Below are 27,018 nucleotides of genomic sequence, written 5' to 3' on the forward strand. Positions count from 1 at the left end.
CATATGGCCAGGGAGTTAATCAAAACAGATATAAGTATTATGTTGGAACCAGAATTTAAAGCAATGATCATAAAATGCTAGCTGGTCTTGAGAAACAGAAGAAGCCAGAGAGACCCTTTACTGCAGTGATAAAAGACCTAAAAACTAGTTAGCCAAAATAAAAAGTGCTGTAACTGGGATGCAAAACCAAAGTGCTATAACTGGGATGCAAAACCGACTGGCTTAGTGACTCCAAGGATGGAAGAAGCAGAGGAACAAATAAGTGATATAAAAGATAAAATTATGGAAAATAATGAATCTGAAAAGAAGAGATTAAGAAAAATTATGGATTATGAATGTAGACTTAGAGAACTCAGTAACACCATAAAGCATAATAACATTCATATCATAGGAGTTCCAGAAGAAGAGGGGGGAAAAAGGGGCAGAAAGTTTATTTGAGCAAATTATAGCTGAAAACTTCCCTAATCTGGGGAAAGAAACAGACATCCAAATCCAGGAGGCACAGAAAACTCCCATCAAAATCAACAAAACCAGCCAACACCAAAACATTTTGTAGTAAAATTTGCAAAATACTGAGGTAAGGAAAAACACCTGAAAGCAGCAAGAGAAAAGAAATCCCTAACCTACAAGGGAAGACAAATCAGGTGAACAGCAGATCTATCCACAGAAACTTGCCAGAAAGGAGTGGCATAATATATTCAACATACTAAATGGAGAAAATATACAGCCAAAAATGTTTTATCCAGCAAGACTGTCATTCAAAATATAAGGAGAGATAAAGAGCTTCCCAGAAAAACAAAAACTAAAGGAGTTCATGAACACTAAACAGCCCTGCAAGAAATATTAAAGGAGACACTTTGAGTGGGAAAGAAAGATCAAAAGCAATAAAGCCTAGAAAGGAACAGAGAAAATCTCGAGAAACCACTTTACACTAAATGGCTCTAAATTCATATCTATCAATAATCACTCTGACTGTAAATGGACTAAATGCTCTAATCAAAAGACAAAGGGTATCAAAATGGCTAAAAAAAAAAAAAAAAACCACACAAAAAAAACCCAAGACCCATCTATATGCTGCCTACAAGAGACTCACTTAGACATAAAGACACCTATAGATTGAAAGTGAGGGCATGAAGAAACATTTATCATACTTATATGTTAAAAGAAGGCTGGAGTAGTAACACTTATATCAGACAAACTAGATTTTAAAGCAAAGACTATAAAAAGAGATGAAGAAGAGCACTATATCATAAAGGGGAACATCCAACAAGAGATATAACACTTGTAAATATTTATGCCCCCAAATTAAAACACCTAAATATATAAATCAATTAATAACAAACATAAAGGAAGTCATTGATAATAATACAACAATAGTTGGAGATTTTAACACCCCACTTACAGTAATGGACATATCATCTAAACAGAATATCAACAAAGAAACAATTGTTTTGACTCATACACTGGACCAGATGGTATTTAACAGATACATTCAGAACATTTCAACCTAAAGCAGCAGAATACACATTCTTTTCAAGTGCACATAGGACATTCTCCAGAATAGATCCCATACTAGGTCACAAATCAGGCCTCAACAAATACAAAGAGATTAAGATCATACCATGCATATTTTCTGAACACAACACTATGAAACTTGAAGCCAACCACAAGAAAAAATTTGGAAAAACCACAAATACATGGAGGTTAAAAAACATGTTACTAAAGAATGAATAGGTCAACCAGAAAATTTAAGAACTTAAAAATTACATGAAAACAAATGAAAATGAAAACATGACAGTCCAGAATCTCTGGGATGCTGCAAAGGCCGTTGTAACAGGGAAGTGTATAGCAATACAGACCTACCTCAAGAAGCAAGAAAAGTGTCAAATACAAAACCTAACATTACACCTAAAGGAGCTATAAAAGAAACAGTAAATAAAGCCTAAAGCCAGCAGAAAAAAGGGAAATAATAAAGATTAGAGCAGAAATAAGTGATACAGAAACAAACAAACACCTGTAGAAGAGATCAAGGAAACTAAGAAATGGTTCTTTGAGAGGATTAATAAAATTGATAAACCCCTAGCCAGACTTTTCAAAAAGAAAATGTACCCAAAAAATTAAAATCATGAATGACAGAAAAGAGATCACAACCAACACCACAGAAATACAAACAATAATAAGAGAACATTATGAAAAATTATATGCCAACAAATTGAGTAAACTGTAAGAAACAGACAAATTCCCAGAAATATACAAAACTGAATACCAAAACTGAAACAAGAAGAAATGGAAAATTTGAACAGACCCACAATCAGCAGAGAAATTGAATCAGTAATCAAAAATCTCCCAAAAAAAAAAGTCCAGGGCCAAATGCCTTTACAGGGGAATTCTACCAATCATTTAAAGAAGAGTAAATACATACTCTTTTCAAGCTATTCCAAAAAAGTAAAAATGGAAAGAAAACTTCCAAATTCATTCTACAAAGCTAGTATGACCTTGAGTCAAAAATCAGACAAAGACCCAACTAAAAAGGAAAATTACAGGCCAATATCCCTGATGAACATGGATGCAAAAATTCCCAAGAAGATACTAGCAAATCTAATCCAACATTACATTAAAAGTGTTATTTTCCACAATCAAGTTGGATTTATTCCTGGGCTGCATGGGTGCTTTAATATTTGCAAAGAAATTAATGTGATACACCACCTTAATAAAAGACAGAATGAGAAACATATGATCTTCTCAATAGATGCAAAAAAAGTATTTGACAAAATACAGCATCCATCCTTGAAAAAAAAAACACCTTAACAAAGTAGAGATAGAGGGAACTTACCTCAACATCATAAAACCATATATGAAGATCCACTGCTAATATCATCCTCAATGGGGAAAAATTGAGAGCTTTTCCTCTGCAGTCAGGAAAAAGACAGGGATGTCCACTCTCACCATTGTTATTTAACATAGTACTGGAAGTCCTAGCCTCAGCAATCAGACAACAAAATGACGTTAAAGGCATCCAAATTGGCAAGAAAGAAGTTAAACTTTTCACTATTTTCAGAAGACATGATACTCCAGGTAGAAAATCTGAAAGACTCCACCAAAAAAAATTGCTAGAATTGATAAACTAATTCAGCATAGTCACAAGATACAAACTCAATGCACAGAAATCTGTTCCATTTCTACATACCAATAATGAAGAAGCAGAAATAGAAATCAAGGAATCAATCCTATTTACAACTGCACCAAAAACCATAAGATATCTAGGAATAAACCTAACCAAAAAGGTAAATGATCTGTACTCCGTAAACTATAAAACACTGATGAAAGATATTGAAGATGACACACAGAAATAGAAAAACATTCCATGCTCATGGATTGGAAGAACAAATATTGTTAAAATAATTTTATTACTCAAAGCAATCTAGATATTTAATGCAATCCCTATCCAAATACTACCAGCATTTTTGCAAAAAAAAAAAAAAAAAAAAAAAAAAAAATAGAACAAACAATCCTAAAATTTGTATGGAACCCCAAAAGACAAAGTAGTGTTGAAAAAGAAAACCAAAACTGGAGGCATCATGATTCCAGACTTCACTCTGTATTACAAAGCTGTAATCATCAAAACAGTACGGTTGGTACTGGCACAAAAAAACATGGCACAAAAAACAGACACAAAGATCAGTGGAACATAATACAGAACCCACAAATGGACTCACAAATGTATGGTCAATTAATCTTTGACAAAGCAGGAAAAAATGTCCAATGGAAAAAGGCAGTCTCTTCAACAAATGGTGTTGGAAAAACTGAACAGCAACATGCAGAATGATGAATCTGGAGCACTTTCTTACACCATACACGAAAATAAATTTGAAATTGATGAAATGCCTACATGTAAGACAGGAAACCATAAAACTCCTAGAGGAGAACACAGGCAGCATCCTCTTTGACCTCGGCTGGAAAAACTTCTGACTAGACACGTCTCTGGAGGCAAGGGAAGCAAAAGCAAAAATGAACTACTGGGATTTAATCAAGATAAAAACCTCTACAGTGTAGGAAACAATCAACAAAACTAAAAGGCAGCCAATGGAAAGGGGAAAGATATTTGCAAATGATGTATCTGCTAAAGGGTTAGTATCCAAAATCTATAAAGAACTTACCGAATTCAGCACCCCAAAAAGCAAATAATCCAGTTAAGAAATGGGCAGAAGATATGAATAGACATTTTTCCAAAGAAGACATACAGATAGCCAATATACACATGAAAATATGCTCAACATTTCTCATCATCAGGGAAATATAAATCAAAACCACAATGAGGTACAACCTCACACCTGTCAGAAGGGCTGAAATTAACAACACAAGAACAGTGGGTGTTGGCAAGGATGGGGAGAAAGGGGAACCCCCTTATACTCTTGGTGGAAATGCCAACTGGTACAGGACCATGGAAAATGGTTGGAGGTGCCTGAAAAAGTTAAAAATAGAACTACTCTACAACCCAGCAATTGTACTACTAGGTGTTTACCCAAAGGATACCAAAATATTGATTCAAAGGGGGAAGTTAAGAAAGGGGTATATATGGAGCTGAAATCTCTGAATAAATCCCGGACATTGGATAGATTGTCACCTGTAAACAGTGAGAGAAGAAAAACAATGCCTACAGACCAAGAGAGCTTTTGAGAAAGCCTCTCTCTACCCAGGAGCTTTGAGTGAGGAAAATGATTACCTGAAAAATTGTCTGGGTATCTGTGAAGTATTAATTTACACGATAGTAAGAATTTATGCCAAAAAATTGTGCCAGAATATAGTGACTATTTTGGACACAGGCAGAAGCAAATGCAAAACCACTATAAGGGAACACTTTTCTAAACTCCAAAACCATGGAGTTTCCTCTAATATATACACACAAATAAATACGTGCTGGTAAAAGGGGAATAATCAGCTTAAAATTTACAAATCCTATGGTGGCTGATCCATCATATGAGAGATTCTTCAGATATGAAGCATGTATTTGCTCTGGATTTCAGGAGACATTAAGGCTAGATTTGAGCATATTTTTTCATAGAGGTGATACCTGGACAAGATTTGGTATGATTGTCCTAAGAAAATATATAAGAAGGAAAAATGGAAAGCTTGTTATGTTAACATTTCAGAACATCTAATATTTAGATGGAAAAGGGAGTTTGGATCACAAATGGAGTACACAAAGTACTGAGACCTAAGCCATAATAAGACTGTAGTTTAATGTACATCAAGTAAAGGTAGTTGATGTTACTAGAAAATTTTAGCCTGAAAAAAAAGAAGAGAAGGGAAACATGACAATCATTTTCATGTATTTGATAGCTGTTCAAGTGAAAAGGTAATTAGCTTTACTGTAAGTACCTCTGGAATGATAAGTTGGAATAAATGATTGCAAACTTAGAGACATTCATCTTGATTCAATATGAGAAAAATCTTTGTAAAAATTACTTGTTCAAAAATTGATAGACTGTCCTGTCGGTAGAGAATTCTTCCACATTACAGGTATGCAAGCAGTCATGAATGTTCTATTACACAGGGGTTTGCTAAATTCTTTCTATCTCTGTGACTCTTTGAGTTAGTGAATACTGACAAGAATGCAGCTTTGTTTTTATGTGCTACATTCCAAGCTTATCTCAGGAAATATTTGATGTAACATAGACTCTGAAAGAGCAGCATTCTATTACTTTAGATATTAATCATATCTTAAAATTATTTTGAACATTGGAGAAGATTGATGACAAATTTTTCTCCTCTGCATTGTTCTGGAAGACAAAACAAAACAAAAGAACATATCATTCCCTCCCACTGTCATTTAGCTGTTCTGGAGAATCATATTGAGTTCACATAAATAAAATAACTGGCTTTTTCCACATGAACTACTCATAAATTTTTCTTTTCCATGTTATAATTGAGTAGTTGTGTTTTCTTAATCTGGTAAAGACTTAAAATGCATCCGAATTAAATTGCATTTTCTTATTTTTCATCCATAGCAAAATGTAGATAATATTATTGAAGAAGTAAAAAATATATGCAGTGTTCTGGGGTGTGTGGAGACCAAACAAATTACAGATGCTGTAAATGAACTAAATCTGACTCTTCAGAGAAATGCAGAGGTAAATATACTCATTTATTAGACAGTAATTATTTTAAACCTGAGTTCAATAATTAAGAAGAGTGAAAGAATTTTGCCTACTGTGTGTGTGTGTCTGTGCGCATTATGTGCGCATTATGTGCGCATAAATATTTCAATCATTTGGGGGTAATGGAAACTTGATTCTATTATACCAAATAGATTATTATACCAAAAGGATTCAATTAAATTAAAAGGAAATTTCTTACACCTTTGAAGTTTGTAACTGCAATGTATCTTCCAAGTGAGACTCAAATCAATCCTACTATCCTACCTAGAGGAAACAATTATATAACATTCACAGACAAGTGTTTGTATAGACTATTAATGGCTTTCATGTGCACCAGTATATTCAGGAGCAAGTATCCATGCTTATGTGGACAAGCACACATATAGGAAAGACCAGTTTTTTGTGGTATCTTTTGCTGAACTTGCAGTGCATACTGCTTATATATAATGCATTAATACCATTTTTTTCCAGTTAAAAAAAATAAGTATTATATGTTTTTTTTAATCTCAGAAATCTAATATAGAATTACAGGTGTGATTATTGCCCAAGAAAAAGATTAGGAAATCTGGTCACAATAATCCATTCAATCTTGTTATTAGTTTAGCAAATGATGAAGAAGATATGATGATGATAATAACTAATACTTGATAGTACACTGCAATAATAAAATAGTTTCACTTATTTATTACTTCATTTCATTTCACTTTTATTTCATTTCAGTTCATCCTCCCAACAACACACCATGAAGTTGGTGTTTTAATGTTAATTTTATTATTAAAATCAGATGTTTAGAATGCTCATGTACAGAGGATTAATAAGTGGCCAAATAGATTTGAAACTAGGCCTCTTCCTCAATATATGTGAAACTTAATAAGAAAGAATGATTACATTCATTCTTTACCTGAAGGGAAAGGAACAGCACAGATTATATTACCTTGAATATGCCAACCTTGAAATTTCAAAAAGACTGATTTAGAAAGTGGACAACTATATTAATATATATAAATCATCATCATTGTTTCAAATGTTGGATTTTCTGTGTCTTATTTTAATTAGAACTTATTAATATATATAAATCATCATCATTGTTTCAAATGTTGGATTTTCTGTGTCTTATTTTAATTAGAACTTATTTTTGTAATTATAGAGTAATAATGAATATAGAAATTTGAATACCTTGTTTGCATTACATATAGGGACAGTGATGACTCAGGAGCAGTGGAATCATCCTATCAAAAGATTTTCCAGATAAACATTCATTAAAAGCTAAAATTACAAAGCATGAAGAAGTCAAAATTTAAACAATATAATCAATAAATATCAAAATTCGATGTCTGAAATTAATATGTGTTCATTTCCTTACATTTTTCTTAATGGGAAAATATCTACTCTTACACCTTCCAATAGAAGACAATGAAGTACCTATATAGTCTCCAAAGCTGTTTTTGTATGTACATATTAATATCCATGGTCTTCAGAAAAGACAACAAGGTAAAAAATTTGAAGTGATCATATTTAATCTGGTCATATTTTTCTATTCTGTGTTAGAGTGGGAAGATTCCACATAGTCGCCAAAAGCCTATCATCAGTATGTTGTGAAAATAAATATTTTGATAAACTCAAAAACTTAAGAATTATATGATGCTAAGAAGGACATTTCAAGGATATCCTTTCTGAGATAACAAGGTAGTGAGAGTTAACTTTCAATAAGCAACTAATTTCTCTTAGAGTATCACATTTGGGAGACATTACAAGCACCTAGAGCTGGCAATAAAATACAAAGAGCTTAGGGTCATGCAAATATGATTTGAACTCAATATCTACCAGTTTTTAGCTGAACATCCTTCGGAAAATTAATTCATATCTCTGCATTTCAGCTTTCCTCACTGCATAAATAAACAAACAAAGAAACAAACAAACAAACAGCAGAATCTACAGGGTTCCTGTGTTACAAATAATGTTAATAAAGGTCCAAATGATAGTGTTTCTTGCATAAGTCATTATTATTACTGAAGGTAGTAGTAATGGTGCTGGTGGTACTTTTTGAGATTCCTCCCCATATAGCCGACATGAAGGTTTTAATTCACACAAGCACCATGTAGGTCATTTTCTCACGACTATTGATTATAGCCAACATCATGACAAATGTGAACCTTTGCCAGAGGAGACCACATGCATGAATGTGAACACATGTCTTTCCATCTGCTAAGACCACTTGGTTGTGCTTCAATGTTTATGTTCGGCTCTCAGTGAATCAATACAAACAAATAACTGATCAAAGAATGAGGAAAATCTCATTTTAGGATAAGGCACTTCAAATGCCGTTAAAAATATTACAAGATACAAAAGCTTTATCTTAAAACATTCATTTTTGAAAACTCCCTAAAAGAACAAAAATGGCAATTTTCTCAGAAATGTCAAATTTTCAATATAGCTGAAGCCAAAAGAATCCTTCAAAGAGAAAGTGAATCCTAGGAAAACTGAACAATTATAATTCTTATGAAAAGCTCATAATCACATTTCACCTATCTTATATACTTATGAGCACTAACTTATATGTGATTACTCACACATAGAAATAAACAGTTGACAATTACCAGTTTTATTTCATATATGTCAATGGGAAAAACAGACAGTTTAAAACCCTTAGTAAACAGATTCTAGGGGTGCCTGGGTGGCTCAGTTAAGCATCCAACTCGATCTCAGCTCAGGTCTCGATCTCAAGGTCGTGAGTTCAAGCCCTGAGCTCGGCTCCATCCTGGGCATGGAACCTACTTTAAAAATAAATAAATAAAAATAAAATAAACAGATTCTACTTATTCTGAGCACACTTTAAAAGTTCACTTATTCTACATCACCTTCATTCAAACATGTTCACCTCTTTTTCCATCTTAATCGAAGAGCCCACCTATATATAAGAATGCTAGCACAAACAGTAAGTACATATTTTCAGAATTTGTGCAGTAACCAACTGCAGTTAACAATGCCAAAGTACCTCAGTCTGTCTAACCACCATGAACCTAAGATTAAAAAAATACTGAGAAAAATGAATCTTCTGCCAACAAACTCAAATTTGAAAAGCTTTCCTTTCCCTTGGCTGCCTTTTTTGGTCAACTTGCAAGAGACTATTTCCTGCCATACAGAGAAGTAATGAGGTATTTATTAAATGTAAGTTTTGGCAAGATGATGAATTATATCACAAATGCAGTTTATAGTCTTATTCAGCACTGGAAACAATTTTCCATCCTTCAAAATTCTATTCCAGAATCTCACATAATATATTTCCATTACATGTTCATACAATAAATGAAACACAAAGAGAAAAATATGGTCTTACACATTGTGCTGTAGGTGGATGTCATGGTGATTTTAAAATACAAGTTTATATTTCTGAAATAAATTGAATTCTAGTTAAGTCAGGCTAACATCTTTAATGGTCTCATCCACATGGGTGAGGTGAAGATCTTATGTGCAATTATTAAGCCTAGTGGTGTAAACTACACTCAGATGAAATATTATACTTAAGAGAAATGCTTCTGAAAAGGTTCACGTGAACAATGCTTTTAAGTGAAAAAGCTATATATAAATTTAATTAAATTTTAAACATGATACAAGTGTTTTCTTTCAAAAGGAATATTGTAGCAAGTTCTTGATTACAAAAAACCCCAAAAACACCACGATTATCCTTTGTTTGAGAAACTGGGCTTTAAAAACAAACTTAAAGCAAAATTTTTAAAAATGTAGCACCAATTAAAATGGATTTGACATATTAGAAAATTATGTTTGCTTTCAGACTGAAACCTCAGTTTTGTGAAACTGTGTATCGCTATATACAGTTTTCATGATAATGAAGTTATAACCAGTGAATCCTAAACCACTAAAGTAATTCTAGGTCTCCAACAAATAGAAACACAAATAAACAAACAAGCAAATAAATAATAAAACCATACTAATGAATATGAACTAAAATGACAAAAAATATAATTTCAGATAGTACTGTTTTATTTAGAATATGGTCACAAGTGTTTTACTGTCAGTTTCTTTAAATCTCCTAAAAATAAAGAAATGAGGGGCGCCTGGGTGGCTCAGTCGTTGAGCGTCCGACTTCGGCTCAGGTCATGATCTCACGGTCTGTTAGTTCGAGCCCCGCGTCAGGCTCTGTGCTGACCGCTCAGAGCCTGGAGCCTGTTTTGGATTCTGTGTCTCCCTCTCTCTCTGACCCTCCCCCGTTCATGCTCTGGCTCTCTCTGTCTCAAAAATAAATAAACGTTAAAAAAAAAAAAAGAAATGAAACTATACCATAAATCTGTATGATTCTGCCCACTTGATTTTTTTTTAAGTTTATTTATTTATTTTGAGAAAGAGAGAGCATGAGCAGGGGAGGGGCAGAGAAAGAGAGGGGGAGAGAATCCCAGGAGAGGGGGCTCAAACCCATGAACCGTGAGATCATGACCTGAGACAAAGTCTGACGCTTAACCAACTGAGCCACCCAGGTGCCCTTGATTTTGCCCACTTCCATCCAGCCCTCTTTGCATAGCAGTGCAAAGCTCGCAAGTGAACGTCTGCTAATAATAAGAACTGGACATACTACACAGAAAGAATTAAAATGCACTTATTTCAAAAACTTATTTACTGCTGGGAAGGAACTGAGTTTAGCCAATATATATAGAACTGTTCTAATAACACTAAACAGGCTTGGGGTGCCTGAGTGACTCAGTCGGTTGAGCGTCCGGCTTCGGCTCAGGTCATGATCTCATGGTTTGTGAGTTCAAGCCCCGCGTTGGGCTCTGTGCTGACAGCTCAGAGCCTGAAGCCTGTTTTGGATTCTGTGTCTCTCTCTCTCTCTGCTCCTCCCCTGCTCGTGCTCTGTCTCTCTCTCTCAAAAATAAATAAATAAACATTAAAAATTTTTTTTTAAAAAAAACACTAAACAGGCTGAATTTATTCTAAATTTTTTTCAGTCAAAATACCTAGATTGTTTAGTAAAACATTCAGAATGCTTTCCTTTTACTTTATAATTTAGCTTCCTTCTGTTTATTAAGCAACATTGATACATGATAACAATAAATATTTTGTCTTTTTATGATGCAAGAGAAATTTCAGTGTTTAGATCTGCATATAATCAGTTTGGTTGTTTTGTGAATTTGTTTTCTAAATAACTATTCTGTCTTTGCACTTATTTTTCTTTTTCAGAATCTTCATCAAAATTCAGAGACTTCAGCAAAAGGTAAAACATACATGTACCCACATTTAAGAAACAGTTACAGAAACAAAAATAATTTAATTCTTTTCAATTTTTTATCCAAATATTATGGTAGCACACGCACACAAACATTCTTTGAGGCATAAATGTTTTGCTAAACTGTTTTTACCGATGGAAATGATTATTCTGCAAGTGAATAAAAATCAACACTCTAAACTTTTAGCCTGACATTTTTAAGAAATGGGAAAAGTCAAGAGGTCTATAAAAAAGAAAGGAATACTGAAAATATTTTTATAACCATTCCAAGAACTATAAAATTTTATTTAGCTACTTATATTTTGATGTAAGAAGAGTCTAAAAAATAGCAGATGTCTTTCTTCAAAGTCACTAATTTCAAATTTAAATTAAAATAGTATTTGAAAGACCAATCTAACATAATATGTAGGAGGATTAGGTCCTGGAATAATTAGTGTTCACAGAGGCTCCGAGCCTATAAAACTGCAAGCCAAAGGAGGACTTTGCCTCTACAGAAAACAGTGGAGATGCAATAGTGTGGTATAGAGCAAAGGATCTGGCTTTTGGAATCTGGTTAATTTCAACTCTGCCACTTTTTGACTCTGTGATCTTAGGGAATTAAACTCTTTGATTCCCCAATATGCATAGCAGACATGATAGTTACTTAATGTGCAGGGTGTGGTCAGAGTTGTTCTTGCTTGCACAGGCAAGTGGTATTTGGCGTATGAACCCTGCGAGTATCTTCAAGGAAACAGATTCACATACAAACGATAGCCCCAACCTGTCCTCCATTCCCTTAATCATTTTTAGGAGAAAGTAATGTGCGGAGGGATATCCTCTCTACTCTAATTACCACCACTCAAAAGAAGACATTCAATTACATTTGAAGAGCTCCCCCCTTCACATCCCCGAGAAATATGGGACGGCAGAGGGCATGGAGATAAAACAAACACGCACACAAACAAACTGTACTGGCGCAAAAATCCCTGTTCCAGGCATTCATAACTCCAGAACATCATTAAGGAAGGGAAAGGATGGACGCTCCCTAACAATATCACTAACACAGAGTCCAAGTGATACAATGAAGAGAGAACAAGCTGGAGGTTATGTCAGATGGAATTGGCCCTCTCTTCCTTTCTTCTAGGAATGTTGGAATAAAATCCCTTCATTCCATAGTCCTAAGGGCTTGGGATATAAGATCCCAGAGAACTGTGTAGGAATGTTCACAAAGACTTCTTTTTAATGCTAAATCATCACAGATTCTAATTAATGCATCTTATTTTTTTAAACTTTAAGTTTATTTATTTACTTTAAGAAAGAGACAGAGAGAGTGCATGAGCAGGGAGGGACAGAGAGAGAGAGACAGAGAGAAAGAGAGAATATCCCAAGCAGGCTCTTCACTGCCAGTGCAGAGCCCTGCGTGGGGCTTTAACTCACAAGCCATGAGATCATGACCTGAGCCAAAACCAAGAGTCAAATGCTTAACTGACTGAGAAACCCAAGTGCCCCTAATTAATAAATTTTAATCAAATATATATTGTCACTATTTCTCAATTTATGACACTATAACTCTATTCCCAGAGTAAAATCAGGTGTGATAAATGTTATTACTCCACATTTCACCACCAACCCCACTATCTTGAGTCCCTAGTACATTTCTGATGATATGTGAAATGGACTCTTCATCCAGAGTTCTGGAAGTAAAGCATAATGCATAAGCACACATCTCTATACTACCTCAAAGAAGCAAATTATAACCAAGAACTGTATTTCTGCAGAAAAAGTCAAGAGTAGAGTTTGAGTAAATACCCAGATAATTAAGATTTCCCAAAATACATGCTGGGGCTTGAATTGATAAGATCTCTGACCCAACTTTATGGTTTATTTTAGATGTGTATTCATTTGCACAAGGTTGGGAATTATTAAGTTTATACTTCCTGATTCAGAGTACCAACAGCACAATGTGGGGACTGGGTAACATGTTTCTATAAATTTATAGTTCCCTGCCTCCTGTTGTTCAGGAGAATCCCTGTTGGTCGGCCTCAAGAATTTGAGTCCTCTTTAAAAACGATTTTTATGCTGCTTTACTCTTCTGTTTTATTAACTGCTACTGCTGATTTCTCTGAGAATTTTAATTAAGGCTTATTTCATGCTGCTCATTCCCTCAGACTGATTTCAACAAAGGGCACCATTTTAAGTAAAATGTGGCCATCTTATAAATTTTGTACAAACTTATGAATAACCAAGTGAATAATAGCATGTGTTGAGCAAGAAAAGAATGTTTTAATTATGGACAGAGCTTCTGAGGGACAGGATGGGGTTCAAAGAAGCTCCCTGCTGAAAGTGGCATGATTTTTGAGTACCAAATTGTCTGGTATTGGAACACTGCAGACTGATGGAGGAAAAAGCTGGCTCTTTTATTTTCTTTTCAAAACAACTAGAAACTACAAGCAATTTATGCTTCAGAAACAACTTGACGAGGAAGTGCATGCGTTTGAATAAATACCAGTACTATGTGACTTGACTTGGCACACATCAAATCAAATCAAAATCACTGCCCGTTTTAACAACGTAATTTCAAAGGACGCGCTTACCTGTTCTCTCGGTGACTTCTCAGCGGCAGATCTCCGCCGCCAGGCCCTTCTCCCTGGAGTTGGGAGCACCCAGCGCAAGCCCAGAGCCTAGCGGAGCCGCCGCCACAGTGGGCGGGGCCACGTGCCGCAGGGGTGTCTGGGACCCCCACCAGGTACTGGAAGGCCCACGGACCCTGATCAACATCCGGAAGAGGAGCCTGAAGTCTGCAGGAGAACTGATGCCCAGGCTGGACCATTACAAAGGCAAGGCCATGCGGCACATCTTCATCATCAGGCAATCCCAGTACCGGGTGGACGCCTCTTCCGATTGCACTACCGACTCTCCTAGGTCGCAGACAGGCTAGGCTGACTGGTGTTCCGACTTGTAAACTTGGGATTGAAACTTAATAAAATCGACCATTCCTCCATGACCCACGCGATAGAAACCACTGACATCATCAGCAAACACGTGCCAGGGGTCTGCAAAGTCAGCACAGACCTGCTGAGGGAAGGCGCCCATATCTAGCTGAACGAGCTGAATCGGCCCAAGTCGCACTGGAAGCCCGAGACTGAGGGTATTAGGAAGACAGAGCCGGAAGGGAAGTGGCTTACTAAATTGCATCCACCTGGCTGATGCCAGGCAGCAGAACGGTTCTGAAATCTGCCATGCCACCTTTTGCAACCTGATGTGTCTGGTGCCAGAGTTCTTTCAGAAGGCTGGCACCGCCTCTCCCTCAACAACCGCGGCATTATCCAGCTGGTGGTCTGGTCTAGTTGCAGAGTAGCGCTCAGGGCCCTCAGGGACACAGGGTTCAGGCCTCCTGATAAGATCTAACACTCCTGAGGAGGGCCTCGAGGCCCCGCTCTCCTCAGTGCTGTACCCAGCTGGATGTGGGTGTCACCAAAGAACACAGATTCCCTCTCTGGCTTCCCTCCACAAGTTAAGCTGCAGTTCCATTTCATTTCTCCAGGACGACGTGGCCGAAAAGTAGAAATATCTAAAGTGTGGCATTTCAGTACTTTTCTTCTGGCCCGGGAAGGGAAAGAATAACATTCAGATCAGATTAGGCTGATTTCTTTTTCAATAGTTTTCTGCCTTAAGCTGTCCAACCAGAATAAATTTATAGGATTTAAGGAGGCCTGTTTCGGGGATGAGACTGAAGCCTGGCAGATTCACACCGAGGAGCTCTTTGACCATTACCGTAGGTAGCTGTGCCACCTGCCTGGAGGCCCCTTCAGCAAAGCCCATCACGCATGAGGGACTCTGAGGAGGGCACCAGAGCTTCCATTCACAACTTACTTCCCTTCATACATTCTTTTCATTTCCTAAACCCTTTATCACTTAAATATTTGTTAAAGATTTTCTTGATTTGGGTTAAAAGATGGTAATTTTTGAGCTTTTAAATTAGAGTTTATTCTTCATTTAACTTTTGAAACACTATCATAGTTGAGTATTAAAACAAAAACAATTGCAAATGAGTGAAGTATATTCCTTCACTCATTCACTACTGCATACAAAATGTCGGTAGTTGGTGTTATTTAGTGGCCCCATGAAGAGGTCTGACACTGAACACCACCCCTAGGATAATGTTCATCATCCTCAAAAACTTCACCATTATAATGACGCTATCTTTCCTGATTTTGATCAAAGTCCACTACCTGAACTACCTGGTCCATTTCATCAGTCTCTTCCACTTCCTTCCTCTCAGGAAGGAATTTTATTGGGAGTTTATTAGGAGAGAGAAATCCAGGAAAGTTTACCTTAAATTCCGTGATTAGGTGACCCTTTCCATATGGTCTATGAAATTGGCATGCCTTCATTTAGTACACACTTAACAGCTATTAGCCCCTATACTTAGTCATTTTTTTTCTCATTTTTTTTCCTTCGTGACAAGTCACTTTTAGGAATAATCAATAAACTCCGTTTAAACAACTAATAGTAAAACTTAAGTCTTCAATTTTGAAGAGATTTAGTAAGCATCATAAATCTTTCATTTCAAGCTTATTTCAGATCTCAGCCAGGTACTTTTACTGTTCTCCTTTTACAATAGCACAATGTATATGATTAGTGTTCAGTTAATGGTAAACATAATAGCATAGTCAAATTTATTATGATTAATTTTTAGATAGTATTTGTTTGAAGTACTTCTAAGCCATGTAGAAAACATGTTCCTTGTCTGAAAGCTAATTCTTAACAATCATAAACTAGAATAAAAAATATTTCAAATTAAAGAATGCCAAATTAATAATCCAAAACTCTGATCTATGATAAAAGGCCATGATTCCAAGATTTTTGCAACTGAAGATGTGAAAGCTTATTGATTATCTACACAACTATCAACTAATTCAGGCTGCATAGAGAGGTACAGATGGCTAAATGGTGTCAGTTGGTAGATGGTCATTTTAATTAAATTTTATTTAAAAGTTATCATAAGAAATTTCAAAGCTGTAATTGATGGCTTATAATGAGTATGGCCCTTCACAGATGACCTGATTTCTATCCTTCCCCCCCTCTCCCCCACCTTAGGCTTGATAGAGAAAGTGACAACTGAACTCTCCAGGGCCATCTACCAGCTAATCAGTGTCTATTGCCGCAGCTTTTATGCAGATTTCCAGCCTCTAAATATACCTGATGACATTTCCTATGTAAATCCTGGACTCCATTCCCACCTGAGCTTCACAGTGTATGCAGTTCACAACATTCCAGAGACTTGGGTGCACAGGTGAGTGGTGGTGAGTTTTTCACAAAACTTTTAGTTAATATTTACATGGCTTCTAATTATAGTATAATTTGTCTTGTTCTTATTTGCAGGAGCGAATATTTTATAAGATTTTGAAATGTAACCAGTGTAAATTTATCTTAATTCTTAAAACCATTTTTAAAAACTTCATTACCAAATGTGCATTCCTTTTCCCTCAAGTCTTCTCCCATTCTCCATATTAAAAATAGCTGCATATTGTCAGTATATCATTATAGAAACAGAAAATTCTCAACCTACTTTATGTAATTGCCCTAATTTTTTTTTAATGTTTGAGTTTAAAAGACCAATGCTAATTAACAGAACAGAGGGATAGCACACACAGGGAGAAGTACTTAATAGAAAAAAAAAATCACTCTGATACCCATCAAGTTGTGAGTGGTAAATGTTTTGTGAAATTAGTACCTTGATAAAGTGGGAATTAGCCAAGAGTAATTTGAGTTACATTGGAAATTAACCACAATTATGCCTGGAACATTGCTAGATTTTAGGTTGGCTCTACTATGTAGTATTTTCTTTAATAACATGATTAGATTCATATTATGATCATTATTTTATTTTAAATGCTTATTTATTTATTTTTGAGAGAGAGAGAAAGAGAGAGAGAGAATTGGGGGGAAGGGGGAGTGCAGAAAGAGAGGGAGACAGAGAATCTCAAGAAGGCTGAGTGCTGTCAACGCAAAGCTGGATGCAGGGCTTGAACCCATGAACTGCGAGATCATGGCCCCAGACAAAACCAAGAGTCCGATGCTCAACCAGGCACCCTTATAATCATTATTTTAAATGCCTTATGGATTAAATCTATAGTAGAATGTGTATTAAATCAATTAAAGTTGATAAAAGAATAGTAACTTATAAATGGATTTATTGTACCCACTGCATTTAGCAACTCAAAGAAAAGCTGAAACCTTTCCAATAAATAGACAAAAGAAAATGCTATCTGTATTTTTGAAAATAACTGAACTGTACACATATTTATAAAGTTAATTAGAAAGAAAAATTGGCTTTTGTATGTAAAAAACATTACCTATCTACACATACACATATTTCTTTAAATCCATGGGATGATTCTTTTATGCCTTTTCTCAATTTTTTGAAAATTTAAAGGTCTGATGTATAATATAATAAATATAATAAAATAAATTTCTTACATTTTTTAACCATTAGCAAATACTTATCAATTTTAACTAACATGGAAGAACTAGCCAGATAAATACTGATAACACTATATGCACAGAGCCTGCATTTACATATGGTGTGACAGTTTTGTTTGTTTTTTTTTTCCATTATTTTTCTATTCTCTGCTTTATTTCTGCTCTAATCTTTATTATTTTCTTCCTTCTTTTAACTTTGGACTTAGTTTGTTCCTCTTTTTCCAGTTCCTTACATATAAAGTTAGGTTGTTTATTTTTGATATTTCTTCTTTTCATGTAAGTATTTACTGCTATAAACTTCTCTCTTAGTACTGCTTTTGCTGCATCCCATAAATTTTAGTATAGTGTGTTCATTTTCATTTGTATCAGTATTTTTTCTAATTTCCCATTTGATTTGTTTTATACATTGATTGTTCAAAAATTAGAGACATTTTGCTTCTTTCTTAAGAAACTCATATTTTTTGTTCTCCCTAGTGTCTGTTTGTGGTACTACAAGTTTGCCAGTGCAGCTGTAAGCTCCCCAGCTCTTTTTGGTTCTCAGCTGCTCCCTGCCAGGTCCCATCTGTGCTATGAGTTAGGTAAGACAGAAACCAGTCTCTCAGGCCACCACCCAAAACACTGAAACATTGGACTCACACTCCGACTCTTTTTCTCCCTAGGAAGAAGCCAGAAGTTTGGATGTTCTCCTCTTCATTTTCCAGTGAAGAGGGAGAAAAGACAGGGGCAAGTGAATTTGTGCTAGTTCAAATTAGATTTGGTTTAGGCATTTAGATTTAGGCAGGACAGAAACTAGTTCCTTGGATAGCCCCCTAGAAAGTCTGAATGCTGGACATATGTTCCAGTTTTCTCTTTCCCACCCCAGGGAGAAGCTGGGAGTTAGGTTTCCTCCTGATCACACTACACTCTACTAGGGGAGGAGTTCTGGAAAAGCAGTGCCACAAATTTTCCTACTGATTTCTATGTGACTGGTTTGCACTTGCCTGGAATGCAGGACACTCTTGTTTCTAAATTTCTCACAAAGGGAATTCATCCATGTATTGCTGAATTGGTGTTTCCATGAGGGAAGGAGGGTCTAGGGCTTCTTGTTGTACCACCTTGCTGATGTCACCCAACATGAATTTTTAAAGTAATTTTTGAGGTATACTTTATACAAGCAAATATAACTTTTTCATTTGACTTTTAACTATAAAAATAATTGATCCATATAGAAAACTGGTTTCTTTATAGTCTTCAGCTTATTGAATCAATTTTTTAAATTTTTATTTTATTTTTTTTTTAGCTATAAAACATTTTCTTTTTCCTGTTGGCTTACATATGCTGGAAAGAAGTTGTGCCAAGTGAGAAGCTACAGAAATATTCCAGTCAAAAAATTGTTCTTTTTCTTGGTCAACTGGAATGAAATGTAAGTTTAATCTTTATTTTGGCAGGATCATTTATCTAATAAAGATCAGGGATTCTTTTTTCTCTTTTTTTTAAACTGAAAGATGTGATTTTTTAAAGATATTACCAGTTGATGTGATTCAGTGATGTGATAAATATGCTCATTCTCGTAGATAACTGAGTGCACAATTCAACAGGTTAAAAAAATCCATTTAGAAACCTAGACAAGTATCCAATTTACATCAACGAATTGATCACAAAGGGAAATTGGAGAAAGCAGAATTATTAATCATTCACACACTATGGATATAAGAGATACCCTCTATTTGGGGCTGAGGGAAATAGATTCTAGATATAACAAAGAAGAAAGAAAATACCTAATAACATATGTAATCTCCATTTTCCCATGAGAGCCAATTATAAATGTATTTAAACAATCACGTTTTTTGATAATAATTATGCCTTGTGTAAACTACCATCTAGTTTTGGGAGACTGGCACCTACTTTCTCATTTAATGGAGACTTGTTAAAACGTGAAGAAAAAAGCACCATCTTGACACAATCCATGCCTTCCTGCTCCCTTGTATCCCCTCCCTCCTCCTCAAGTCCTTACTTTACTCAGAATCTCAGGAGACTCAGGCCCTGGCTATGGCTGTTTCATGATTACTTCTGCTTTATTTCATGATTGCTTTTCCTTGCTGTTCCTATGACATTATTCCACTAGCTTTCAGTCATTTCTCTGGCGTCTCCAATGCTGCCCTTACAATCAATTTTTTTCCTACCTCAAATAGAAAAAAAAAAACCCAACCCACTATCCCTCAGCCTTTTCACAAGATCTGGCTTGGGAGATGATTTGACTCCCCAATATTGTGCTTTTTCTCAGAGAAATATGCGTCAAAATTTCTAGGACTCCAAGGATGTTGTTAGATAGTGCCATTTATCCCAATCTTAGTGTTACTACAATCAATGGAGACATGACATTTGGCCTTCAATTTTTAAATACTCCATAGTTCCTTCTATGCTAAAGCAATTCCTCCTTCCTCTAGGACTATGACAACATTTATCTTCCTTTCTTTGGTTAGGTTCTTAATTCCTTTGACCAAAGACCTGTTCTTTAATTACAAAATCCTCTTCTATTGCACAAAATGAATTCTGCTTATACAATTCTTCAATGGCTCCCCAGTTCTTACAAGATAAAATACAAATCCTTTAGCACAACATACAAGGCTCCTAGTGGTTTGGCCCCTGCCTATCTCTGCACCTTTATCTTTGGAGTTAGCCCCACTCCCTGCCCCTGTACCCAGTCATTCTGCATCTGATCTATTTATCCTAACTATAAACTGAGAAATCATGTCTCTGCTAGGGGTCCTCCATCTATCAAGAGCACAGTGCCTTTACTGCCCACCTGTCCTTCAAGACACTCTTTTACCTTCCCTATAAACTCTTTTTACATCATTGGAAATAATTGGCCACTTTTTCTTTTGTTGGTTGATGTGAACCTCAATCTACTCTTATTGAATGTGTTTGCTTATATTTCTGTTTGACTTTGCCAAATGAAAAAAAGATCTTTTGTTTTTGATATTTTATTTTATTCTATTTTTAAAATTTTCCATTCTGTTCCTGGCAACACAAGCAGCATTAGATAGAGTAAGAGTTCAGTGTTTATGGACAGGCAAATGAATTTCATGTAACAAGTGATTCTTTAAAAATGTTATTAACTAGCTCAATGACTAAAATTATTTTTCTGACTTAATTAAAACTTATTCCTAACTATTTCAAAAAATCAGATTAATTTTCAGCTGATAGATATGTGCTATCATTTAAACAATTCAAGAAAAACACCTAGTAATTCTAAAGTCAATTTAAAAAATTCTCCTCCCAAACCCCAAATAAATTGAAAATCATTAGTGTTGTTGGAATAACTACACTGATGTATTTTTCTTCTGTTCCTTCAAGGCTGTATATGTACTATCTTTCCTGTGAGTTTTTGATTCCCCCAATAGAATTAGTGACCTCAACCTAGAATTATTTTCATTTGATTTCATTTCTATTAAAAATGGAATTAAAAATTACCATTTTTCTAGGTGCTTGTAGCATTCTTTATGTATTTCAACATGTATCTATTATACTATAATTGATTATACATTCCATTACTAGGCTGTACACTTAAGGACAGAAAATTTGTTATTTAATAATGTATGACATAGATTTGACATATTTAATCATCATAGTATATCCAAAATATATTATCTCATCTTGACAACAAAAATATGAAACAGGTATTGTCATCCTTTTTAAAAGATCAGTGTTTTGAGGGTTATGAAGCATAATTAACTTCTCCTAGTTCCCACAACCAGTAAACGGCAGAACTAGTGCTCAGATCTACTCTCACTCCAAAGCTGATGTTTTTACTGTGATTTCTATACTATTTCTTAAAACATATAAAATCCTTGGCAGAGTATTTATATTCTATAGATAGTCCTCGCATCTTAAATTTAAAAAAAGCTCCATTCTCTTACCAGCAGCTACCCTGTGTTTTTCCTCTGCTTTATAGCAAAACCCTTCCAAAGAGTTGTGTATATTCACTTTTTTCATTTTTTCCCCTCTACTCTAAAATATACTCCAGTTAGGCTTTCATCACTCTGTTTCACTGAAATTGCCCATTAGAGTCACTAGTGACCTGCATAGTTAAATCTAATGTTGGTTTCTCAGTCTTCATCTTACATCCTCTATTTAGGAGTATTTGGCACTGTTGCTCTCACCTTCCATCTTGAAATATGCTCTCCACTTGGCTCCCATATTCTTTTTGCTTTCCTCCTCCTGCACAGGACATTACTTCTCTATCTTCCTCTTTTCCCAGACTGATCATGATCTTAGCACTTACACCTCTTTTCTGTTGTGTCTAAGCTTACTCCTTTAGTTTTCTTTTACCATCACATATCCTTAAATGCATCTATATGCCAACAACTCCAAAAGTTATATCACCAACCAGGCATCAGTCACAAACTCCACATTTATACACTCAACATTTCTGAATCAATACTGTAAACCTTACATTCCAAACTTGTTCTATCCTTGGGTAGCCACCTTGGATGATCCTTTTCAGTTCCAGTTGTTCAGATCACATCCTTAACCTGAATCTCCTGCTCTCAGGAAATCCTACAGGGTCTCTCCTCAAAAAATTTCCAGACTATTACTTCTCATAACTTTCATTGGTATAGGCCCCCCTTCTCTCTCTCCTGAATTACCAGTGTTTTATAATGGTCTCCCTACTTCTCTTGCACCTCGATAGTCCTTCTCACACAGTGGCTAAAGTGACTTATTTTAAAAGGTAAGTCAGGCTATGCTTCTGATTCTGTGTCTCCCTCTCTCTCTGCCCCTCCCCCACTCATGCTCTGTCTCTCTCTGTCTCAGAAATAAATAAACATAAAAAAAATTTAAAAATAATGTGATTCAGGCTATGTTATTCTTCTCCTTAAAAATACTGAAATGGCTCCCAGTTTCATTCAGACAAAAATCAAAGTCCTTACAATGGTTTATTGTTATATATGTGTTAAAAGGAGAGTTCTAAACATTCTTACTTCATTAAATCTCCCATTTTTATCAAGAGAAACTTACTCTGATCTTAGGAAAACTATCTCATATGGAAGAAAAAAGTATTTCAGAAAAATTTTAGTGCTTATTCATTTTTCAACAGTAGAGTAGGCAAATATATGGTTAAATCTATGCCAGCTACTTGCATAAAAAGAAGCAATCCAACTTTACTTGTTGAATTGTCTCGTAAAGTATTTTTCTAACTTTTTTGTATAAAAGTTCACTCCTTTAATTTTTCAATAGCTATATAGAAGTTAAAAAAAGATTTCTTAGTGAGTATGAGATTATTCTGGCTTTAAAGATCCATATGTATGCAAGAAATGAATAAATAACTATTTAGAGAGCATGTATTCTTACCCTAGAAGAATTTATTTTTATTAATAAAAATGACAAAATGGAAATTGACAGTAACTATCCACTGTAACTGATTGAATTTTTGTCATTCTTGATATGAAAGCTCACTAACAAGTGAAGTTATACATGAGGAAGCCAGACTCAATGAGAAAAAGAACACTCCAGATTATGTGAGGAATAAAGTGAAATTATTATATCTTCCATTCTAGCACAGAAATATGAAAACTGAATAGAAAATCAATTACAAGTAAAAGAGAGCACATTCAAGAAATTACTGTGCATTCCATAGGGTCATCAACATTTTATGTTGAGTTTCAGAGCTTCTTTTAAGCTGAGAAGTATGTCCACAATATCTTAGGTGGATATTTTGGGTATAAAAGAATATGAAAGAAAATAAAGATTTTTAAATATATAAATGTGAAACAAATTAATTTTTTAATAATCTAAACTTTGCTAATCTTGAAAAATAGATTTTATTCACCATAGTCTTTCCTTTATTTACCTTTCCTACTTTTAACTAGAATTAATTTCATCTGTCTACAATGGCTAATATAAATTATTACATTATTGGTTGAATAATGAATGTATTGCTGATATATAACCAACAATTGCCACCTACTGTGTTATACAATGTTTGATCCATTTTGTGGATAAGGAAAAATGAGGCTTATTAGTCATGGAGCCAATATTTGAATGCAGATATATCTAGATTCCAATTTCTGACTTGTTCTCTCCACTCATAGCTTACATATTGAAATCTGAGTTGTTATTAATTCAATTATATCACACCTTAAACTGCACATAGTATTTACCCTTACCCCAATTTCCTGTTTCTTTTATATTTCTGTATCAGTTGAAGTTATCCACTATAACATAATCTACCAGTCTAGAATTCATCTTTAATTCTTCATTTTCCTATTCCAGTAATATGCTCACTCAAATATTAGTTATTAAATTTACCTCTATAATACCCCTTCTGTCTTCCTTATTATTAGCTGCTTTATTACACCCTGGATCTGGGACTCTTTATCACTAGGAATAGCGTGTTGGGAAGATGGATGTGTACCTTCTCAAAACCAGTATGGTCACTGGGCTGAATTAACTCCTCATTTCTTCTTAGACTGAATACTGCCCAGCCACTCACAAAAGGGGGTCACAAATGTGTTATTTGACATCTTGAGTAAGGACTTCTCCTTAGCATCCAGATTAGACAGCCAAATCCTAGTGTGAGAAAATGCTCAATATTACCTGAGGTCTCAACTGGGCCAGCCTCAGTCAGCACTTTCCGATTGAACATTGGCTTTGGTCATCATCAGTATTTTAACAATTACCTACTGCTTAAGAAATTGATGTCAAAATTCAACTGGGAATCACAAGGAATGTGAATTTTTTTCATATTCCTCATACCTAATACCATCAGATATCTTACAGTACAAGTGTCCCATTTTCTCTGTCACTTTTCTCTTTCTTTTCCCATTCCTTGGGGAATCAGTTGCCATGATCTTCCCCTATCTGCTAACCTGTTTTAGTTTTTCCATATCTTCCTAGCATTCTCATCTTCTAGTAAACACATTGCCCCATCTAAGCCATTTGAAAACTATATTTTTCATTTCCTCATCTCATAAATAGATCTTTCCTAAATGCCATACTTCTCTTGAGATTCTTATAGTAGAACCTGATCATTTCTATGGAATCAAGATGATTCCAGAAAAGAAAGAAAGGTACCCCTCTCCCTGCCCACCATTAGAGACTTCAGATCATACTCTCAACTTTCTGTCAAAGCTTCTTCTTCTTAAACACTTACACCACCCAGGTGCACTCCTTTCAGTCTTTATAGTATCATATGTAACCTTCTAGACATTCTCTTTTATATATTGATGGATTCAGTGTCTGAATCCAAGTTTTTCTCACCATTAACAATCCTGTCTTTACACTTGTCCCCCTTTTTTGCCCAAAATATGCAATCCATCCAGCGTCTGTATTTGAAGTTCCTTCCCTTTGACCTAACCAGAAATTGGTATGTCCATTACATTTTAGCAATCATCCCCCAAATGCCTGGGATTTCATCATTACCCAGAATGGTTCACATTGAAAATTGTGAGCAATTCTGTATATTTTTAGCTGTCTTTTTCAAATATTCTCTTTTGCCATGAGGAAAAAGCTCAAATCCCCTTGCCTGGCATATGGAGTTCTTAGGCATTCAGGCAACTATCTACCTTCTCAATTATATTCTGTATAACTTCCCCAACCAACTTGACCACATCGCTTGTTCTAGCCACAATGAGCCACTCAGCGTTTCTCAGCTACACTTAATCTTTCCATGCATAGATGACCTTGTTTTTGTACTTTTCTCTTCCTGGAATATTCTTTTCCAAATCTCAATATGATTATAGCAAATTTATGCTTTAAGACTTGTTTCAAGTTATTTCCTCCCTCCCCCCTTTCCCTAAAACAGTATTAGTCTGTGTTTACAAAGAGTAAATGCTTGGCATTGTAATTTTTGAAAATAAGATTGCATCTCAAAATTATAATTAAAGCAATCCACATTTATTGAATAACCAATCTCACATTATTTTATGTGTTTCTGCTATATTTCCATTTTTATAAGATCAAACACAAAAGTTCAAAAGGATCCCTCAATTCAAATAGTTAATTTTATCACACACCATTATATTACAAGGAAATATCTATGAAAAATCTTTGTAACTGGGTAATCTACTTCTTTCTTTTATTTTTAGGATCAATTTTCCTCTTGAAATAAAGTCACTTCCAAGGGAATCCATGCTCACTATAAGATTGTTTGGAATTATCTGTACAACCAATAATGCCAATTTACTGGCCTGGACTTGTCTTCCATTGTTTCCAAAAGAGTAAGTATATCATTTGTGATAAATAAAGCTCTCATCTCAATAAACCCCCCTTAGAAATGAACATTTTGCAATATATGGCATAATGAGAAAATCAAGAAGACATTTTATTCTAAAATTGAGGTAGATCAATATAAGTCATGACTATTAAAAGTGGAACTGAAAAGCAAAACTATAAAAATGGATTTAGAAACAAGCCTCATGCTCAACTTGTCAACTGGGTCATGTATAATAAAAAAAGTATTGGCATGACCAATCTAAATTGCTTTTCCTTCTCTGACCAGCCAGTTTCTCTGAAATTAGTTATTCAAAATGACTTAGATCAATACCGTCACTTAGAAACAATGTGAGTCATGGAATTCTGGCTGAAGTAAAATTATACAATGTAACTGGTTTGCTGATCCTTTATTGCCAAGACAAAAATATTTGATAGGTTTAGGGCAAATTTTTCAGAAAAATAAGCCAACTATGAGTTTAGATATTCTATCAGAACTGGTCATTGCAAAATTAACGTTGACTTAACTATAAGGATTTGGAGCAATTAATACTTAGAATGTTTGACAAAGTCAATTACATGGTTTTCTATGCTATTAAGGAAAAAATATTTCAAATAAATGAGCTTAGTCAGTTTTCACGTGGCAGGACTTGCTTTAGAATTGACTTATAAAATACAATATCTTTAAAAGCCTAGAATGTATATTGCTTTTTTAATATTGTTATAATGTTCATATATATATACATATAATGTATATATAGTAATAATATAATATAAATATTATAATAATAATATAATATAATATAATATAATATAATATAATATAATATAAATAATATAAAATGCTAAGGAAATTGTTCATCAGTTTTTTTGTTCCCAAATTTTGTCATTATAATAATTTATCATCAAAGCAACCATGATAAATCTTTAAGATCATCTTCGTTGGATTAATTCTGATCTGGTGTG

At 34.8% G+C, this 27,018-nt stretch overlaps 1 protein-coding gene and 1 pseudogene across 1 annotated transcript in view; both read left to right on the forward strand.

Annotated features, from left to right (window-relative positions):
• The window catches only part of PIK3C2G (phosphatidylinositol-4-phosphate 3-kinase catalytic subunit type 2 gamma), a 333,489-nt gene that overhangs the window by 54,785 nt on the left and 251,686 nt on the right, over nucleotides 1-27,018 (forward strand). Inside the window, exons 8-12 of the mRNA XM_078450059.2 lie at nucleotides 6,009-6,131; nucleotides 11,352-11,385; nucleotides 16,477-16,672; nucleotides 19,142-19,264; nucleotides 25,929-26,060. Of these exons, the coding sequence (XP_078306185.2) occupies nucleotides 6,009-6,131; nucleotides 11,352-11,385; nucleotides 16,477-16,672; nucleotides 19,142-19,264; nucleotides 25,929-26,060 (608 nt within the window). The remainder of the gene's footprint in view (nucleotides 1-6,008; nucleotides 6,132-11,351; nucleotides 11,386-16,476; nucleotides 16,673-19,141; nucleotides 19,265-25,928; nucleotides 26,061-27,018) is intronic.
• On the forward strand, nucleotides 12,101-14,784 carry LOC132695190 (serine/threonine-protein phosphatase PGAM5, mitochondrial pseudogene; annotated as a pseudogene).

Source organism: Panthera onca, chromosome B4, assembly GCF_046562875.1.
Source record: "Panthera onca isolate mPanOnc1 chromosome B4, mPanOnc1 haplotype 2, whole genome shotgun sequence".
In the NCBI taxonomy this organism is placed as follows: Eukaryota; Metazoa; Chordata; class Mammalia; order Carnivora; family Felidae; genus Panthera; species Panthera onca.